Raw genomic sequence first — 6,332 nt, 5'->3', positions numbered from 1 at the left:
TAAATACTTACTCAAATATATAAACCAAGAAGCCAATAAATTAGGTGGCCCGACCAATTTAGTTTATTTGATATGACTGATTTTGCCAAACATGTGCTAACTCTTAATTCTATTGGGCCATGGATTAGGCCCTTCATCCTTGACGTTTGATAGAACCTTCACGGCAGAATCTACCCCTCTTGGGCTCTTGTGTTTAATTGTATTTAAGAGAACTGTTAAATTCAAGAAAACTTAGATTAAAATATTAACGTTAAAATGAGTTTATACTTTGAGTTTCAAACATTTATTTGAATTATATAATGTCATATTTATCTTATTCATCAATCAACCACTGATTTGAATTTCAACAATTATTTAAATTTCATTTATTAATTTGATAAATAGTAATACAAATAAAATTTATTTTTACGTTCTTTCTATTTTATTATTATTATTAGTTACTTAACTTATAATTTCGTGATGGTCATGAATTATAAACTAATAATATTTACAAAGAAAAATCCATTAAAATTGTGAATAATATACACACACATCATAATTCATTAAGGAGAATATTTTTGAGATTTATGAAAAAAGAGTATTATCACCCTTTATTAATCGATAATACTTTTAGAATTATGTTCAAGCATGTGTATTTATCTATATATTTTATTTTCATATATAAAGAGGTGATATTTTCAAATCTATATTTGATAGTTCCAACTTAATTTGATGCTTTCAAAATACTCAGAGAAAAGTTCTAACATAAAACATGTATAAGGGTATATTAATACACTCATGTGATTCTATATCCATTATAGATTTGAAAATATCATTACCCATTTACAAATTTGTCATCTTTATATAGTGTTGACTTAAAAATGCGATTTTTACATACGACAATCTATTACAAAGTATAAAATATCACGAAAATATTATCTTAAAGTGTAGCTTAATTTTTACGTTGATTTATAAACCTTATATGAATATAGTATATTATAAAAATGCCTTAAAAAACATATGCTAATCTTGATAGTATATATATATACCGCAAAACTTACAAACATAATCACATCACAATCACAATAAAAATAATATTACATAGATAAATACATACACGTTTAGCATCAAGATCCCATGGAAACATCTCTTCCAATTCAACATACATAACCGATTTTAATTCTAGAAGAATACGATGAAATGGTTTATAAGTAGTCGAATCAATGAGTGAAGCTTTCCTTGGCAGGTTTCTTCTTCCATGGAACAACTTGCTTAAATCCTGCGTAAAGTGCCGCCTAGAGGAAACAAAACCATTAGTAAAGCTAACCCTTATACTACATTGTAATTGTATTGTAACATATAATCAAAGTAGTACATACTCAACAAATATATTACTAGCAAATTTTACTACGGTACACAATGACGGAGTTTAACATTTTTATTGAGTTGGGGAGATCATTATTGTAGACACCTAATTTCTTTTAAAGAACATATAGATGAATATGAATGAATGAATATTTAAGGCTACTAATCTAATAAATGAAACATTGAAACTACAAGAATTATGCGTAAAACATATTTGCTTTAATAACAAAAAATATACATATTTTTGGATACATTTAATAGGTAACTTCTTAAGTCGTATCAAATTCTAGATAACAATATTTGTGTAAAATTTAAATGAGTGTAAAATTTCTCTTTAGAAAAATATACATTGGATTTATTTAATAATATAAATTGAAGAAAAAAGGAAGAAGTTTCAAGGCAGTGAATTGAAATAGTTCAAATCTTTTATGAACGGATACGAAGAAGTTTCTCCTTCTCCGCGCAATAAGAGATAGTTTGGTTGTGTCTTTTTTATTTTTTGGGCGTCTTTGTGTTTTAGTTGGCATCTTGTTTTGTTGTTTATGTTTTTTTTTTTTAGAACGGCAATTTCGGCATCGAATCCTCTCATTTGCCATCCATGCACCCGTTAGGAAGAAACTCTTCGCATCCATCGCGCAAAGTGTACCCGGAATGCTTTAGGTTAACTGCTTGGCCCGCACAAAGTGAAGGATACCAGAGGCACAACCTTGAAGAAAACTCCCCCCTCAGGATTTGAACCTGCACCTATTTTTTCAATGATACATACTCACAACCAACTGAGACTTTTTTTCAAGGTTTTTTACCACTCAACCAACTAAAACTCCCCCTCAGGATTTGTTTATGTTGTAGCTACTCGTTTCACTTCATGTCCTGTTTAGTTGTTAAGGTTAGGTCTCGTTGCTTCTCAGCTTCGTGTTTTTTTTTTATTATTTTTTTTTTAGGTGGTTAGGTTTAACATGTTTTGTTTTCTTGTTGCTATTGAGTTGGAGTTTGGTTGTTTTGGTTCCTCGTTTGTACGTTCGCGGGTTTTTCATCTTTTGATAAATGTCCCCATTATTTCAAGTTCTTTTATTTTTGCCAAAACAAAAAGAGAAAAAATGATAACAAAGTCAACGAACACAATTAACAATAACATATACCAAACTAAATATATATATACGCAAATTAACCTAACAATAACATATATCAAATTAAATATATATATCAATATCAATCAAATGGGCATCGACCTAGTAATATCATAGTAACCCATCAACTTGAAGTTGTGAGTTCAAATATGGGTAGACTATTTGTAAATAGTCCGTGAATATTCTTGATATGATTGTGTTTGCCTTTTGAAAAAAAAAAAGTGGAATATATATGCAAATCAAAATCAAATAAGTTTATAGGACCAATGTAGTTGATATAATTGAAAGTAAGTAATTCAATTACATATCTACAAAAGCAATTGTGATTATTTTATAAATCATTTGGTTTCACATATCTCAATTACTATTTTTAAAGGAAACTAAAAGAGTTGTCAATTATAAATAAAAATAATTCTAAACAAAATTTATAACTCATATTCTTTAAATGAGCCAGAATATATCAAAACAAATTAGATAATTGCATACACATGCTTAATTATTACTCTCTGCATCCCATATTAATAGCTCATATAAAAAAATACACACTTTAAGAAAATGTCATAAAGATAAAATACTTTCTGTTTATTTTTCAATTTTATCCATACTCTTTTTCTCTTTAAATCCTATTCACATACATTAAAAGCATAATCGCTTATTATTCTTATCTATATATGAAAATTAACTATTAATTTTAGACAGTTTAAAATAGAATACTGAACTATCAATAAGAGACGGATGGAGTAGTAATAATTCAAATTTTTTTGGAGGGATGATACTTGATACTCCTTTGTCGGTATCTGTTTGTGTCGATATCTGTTTTGTAATGTGATGTTTTTTTGAGTAATAAAATATGTTGCCTTTCAAAAAAAAAAAAAAATTGTACATAATAATCATATACTCCATAATTTTGACACATAATTTCCGTACATAATCATATACTTTATAATATTGACATATAATTTCTATTTTTTTAAAGCAAGTATTTGAAATCACTGACAAAGATTAACCCACTCACACGATCATTTTTTACATACACATGCACTTTTGAACAGAAACCTGAACTGTATCCGATCTTATGTATCCGATCTTAGGACCGAAATCCCAAAATATGGGTCGGAGTAACTCCCGAGATCATTTCATAAATCCAGTATATAGCGTGAAACGTGACCAATCATTCTATTTATTTTCCATGTATATTCTCTTGTTATTTTGACCAACCATTTTAATATGGGCATCAACTAAATCTATAGACCGAAAGTTATGTGATCGTTACGTTAATGATAAAATTTATTTATATAAAGAATGTTAATTAAATTATAAAATTAATGTTTATTAATTTAATTTCAAGTTGAAAGAATAACAACAACGATACTCAATTTTAAGATGATTTTTCTTTCTTTTTTTTTTTTTTTTTCCTATTTGAGCCTAACATTTTCTAAATGAATATATATATAATATTCGACGGTAGAGTGAGTGGCGTGCATGCCGTCTGATGCCAGCGTATATATGATTGACATTTTTTGCATAAAACAGCATGGTCCCACCTGTAACCTTTTTTTGGGTCCCACTAATTCACCATTGATTTCTGCTTATTGTACCTTTTTTATTGTTGACTCAGTAATCAGTAATATTACGGAGTAATATATTTATTAAAATTAAAATTTTGAACTAAAATAATATAAATCAAACAAAACGCAAATAGTCAATTAAGACGGCACCACTAGTAATTACAAAATGATTTTAAAACAAGTTCACTTTAAAGTACTTTAGATTAATTGTTTATAAATTAAAGAATTTATGCTGTAATACACAAATGTACCTAACAGTCAACATAATATTACATGGCAATAATAACAAACAAGATTGAAACTACAATGTAAACACATCTACCATATACATTAATTAACTTTTTATTCAACTTGAGTGAAAGAAAAAACCAAATTATAACAAGCTTATATTGATCAAAAAAGCAGCTCAATAATGAATATACATGTTATGCATTTGATTTACAACTAAATGTACCTAATCAAACACTAATTCTTTTAACTAAAGTTTAATTAAATGAGATATGCATGTTAAATTGTTAATAATATAACCTATTTTAAAGTTATTAAATAAGTATCTAATTATAATTATTATTCAACAAAAAAAAGTACAGGTAATTAAGATAGGTAATTAAGATAGTTACGGAGTAGTATACTCAGGGTATAATATCTATTGTCCATTATTCCTTTTATGAATGTCTCAAATTCAAATTAATTGTTCAATTTCATAAATTAAAAATAATAATGTGATAAAGTTACTTTGTGCCCTTACTTTACACACGTAAGATAAAATGATAGATAAAAAATAAGTGGTAAAATTGTAACGTTAACAAAAAAGTAATGTGTCTTGTATTTTTTTTTTAAATTGCATGTTTTTTGAAACAATAAATTTGGGACCGAGATAGTATGTTATTAAAATAAAATTGTTTATTAAAACAATTTTTTGTATATTAAAGATATAGTGCTACTAAGAAGCTAGAGATTAAAATAAATCAATTAAAATTGTACCTAACACAAAATAGAAACTTACCCAAAAGTTGGACTTGGTGACTTTTGACAAACTTGAATTTCTCTTCATCTTTTTCCTTTTATTCTCCTCAAAATAACCAGTATACAGAATATCAGAAACTGATGATGGTGAAATGACAAAACTACCCTTATTGGCATCACTATCATCATCATTTTTACTCTTTGTTTTATGAGCACCATTCAACCTAAATGACCCAAATATAAACCTTTTACTTTTACTCCGAACATGACTATTTAACTTACTGTTACCACCACTAAGTAACAGCTCATCATCATTAGGACTCCACCCACCGCTATAATTACTGTCAAACGACCCCATACGACGTCGTTCTCCTTTAGTAGTAGTGGTAAATCTAAATGAACGTGATGAAAAGACAGATATACCCTCACCAGAAGGGCCGTCTAACACGGTTGTTGGCGAGGGTATTTTAGTCATAATGTTGGAATCTACGATGGCTAGCCTTGGAGGAAGGTCCAAGGATCTGTTTTCGGGTCGGGTTGGAGCGATGATTATGTCCGTACAGGGTCTGGGTTTACCTGGTTGTTCTTCCCAACGAAATGGAACTGAAGCTGAGGTTTGGAGTGGTGGAGTTAACATACCTGATGGTTCGTGATGAAGGTCATGTGGTGTCATGGAAAAGAGAGGGAGTCTGGGTGTGGTATTTGGGTCGGATTCTGCATTGGATTCGGATCCCATTTTGTTTGTGTGTGTGTTTTCTGTTTGAGATAGAAATGAGTGAAAATGAAAGGAAGAAAGAGTGGTTTATACTTTATAGGAGAATAGTGTATTTGGGGCGACTGTGTGTGTATGTGATAGTTTATGTACGTCATGGATACAGAAACGGGGACCCACACTACTATGTGTCACGTGACTTCAGCGTGACGTTGAGATTTTTTTGGCAAATAGAAAAATGTATTGAAATAGGAGTAACTATATACAGCGTTCGTGATTTAGTGGTACACCTAACACTTGGTGTGTTGAATGTGAGTGAGAGTTTTAAAGTTTGAGTTTCTTCTCTTAAAATTTTCAGGGTATTACCTAATTTATGAAGTGACCTTGGAAACCTACTCGTATTTTAAGATTTCAGCCCGCTCTGCCTGCCATTCGGGATGTCTGCCACTCGGATGGTTGATATGCCGAAACGGACGGTTTTGTTTCTGCGGTGTCGTTAGGCCGCAAGGCGTCAGAATCAACTACCAAGAGATGGAGCATAGTTTTAAATTTATATTTAGCGGGGCCTAAATCTTACTAATCCTTATTATGAGTAAGGAAATTATGACCTAGAGT

At 29.7% G+C, this 6,332-nt stretch overlaps 1 protein-coding gene across 1 annotated transcript; it reads right to left on the bottom strand.

The window, feature by feature from the left end:
- Window positions 1–1,004: 1,004 nt before the first annotated feature.
- Window positions 1,005–5,765, bottom strand: LOC139863065 (uncharacterized protein At4g00950-like). Its single transcript, XM_071851710.1, has 2 exons — window positions 5,046–5,765; window positions 1,005–1,274 (listed from the first exon to the last, which is right to left on the bottom strand). The coding sequence occupies exons 1-2, from the start codon at window positions 5,739–5,741 to the stop codon at window positions 1,200–1,202; spliced, it is 771 nt and encodes a 256-aa protein (XP_071707811.1). The 5' UTR covers window positions 5,742–5,765; the 3' UTR covers window positions 1,005–1,199.
- Between the last annotated feature and the right edge of the window lie 567 nt (window positions 5,766–6,332).

This window comes from Rutidosis leptorrhynchoides, chromosome 8 (assembly GCF_046630445.1).
Source record: "Rutidosis leptorrhynchoides isolate AG116_Rl617_1_P2 chromosome 8, CSIRO_AGI_Rlap_v1, whole genome shotgun sequence".
Lineage (NCBI taxonomy): Eukaryota > Viridiplantae > Streptophyta > Magnoliopsida > Asterales > Asteraceae > Rutidosis > Rutidosis leptorrhynchoides.
This window is presented reverse-complemented; position numbering and strand designations above follow the sequence as displayed.

Excerpts from the sequence above, each read along its gene's own strand:
- LOC139863065 (XM_071851710.1), bottom strand. The coding sequence starts at position 5,741 with ATGGGATCCGAATCCAATGCAGAATCCGACCCAAATACCACACCCAGA. Across the intron at positions 1,275-5,045 it reads TCACCAAGTCCAACTTTTGG|GCGGCACTTTACGCAGGATT; the intron begins GTAAGTTTCTAT and ends TGTTTCCTCTAG.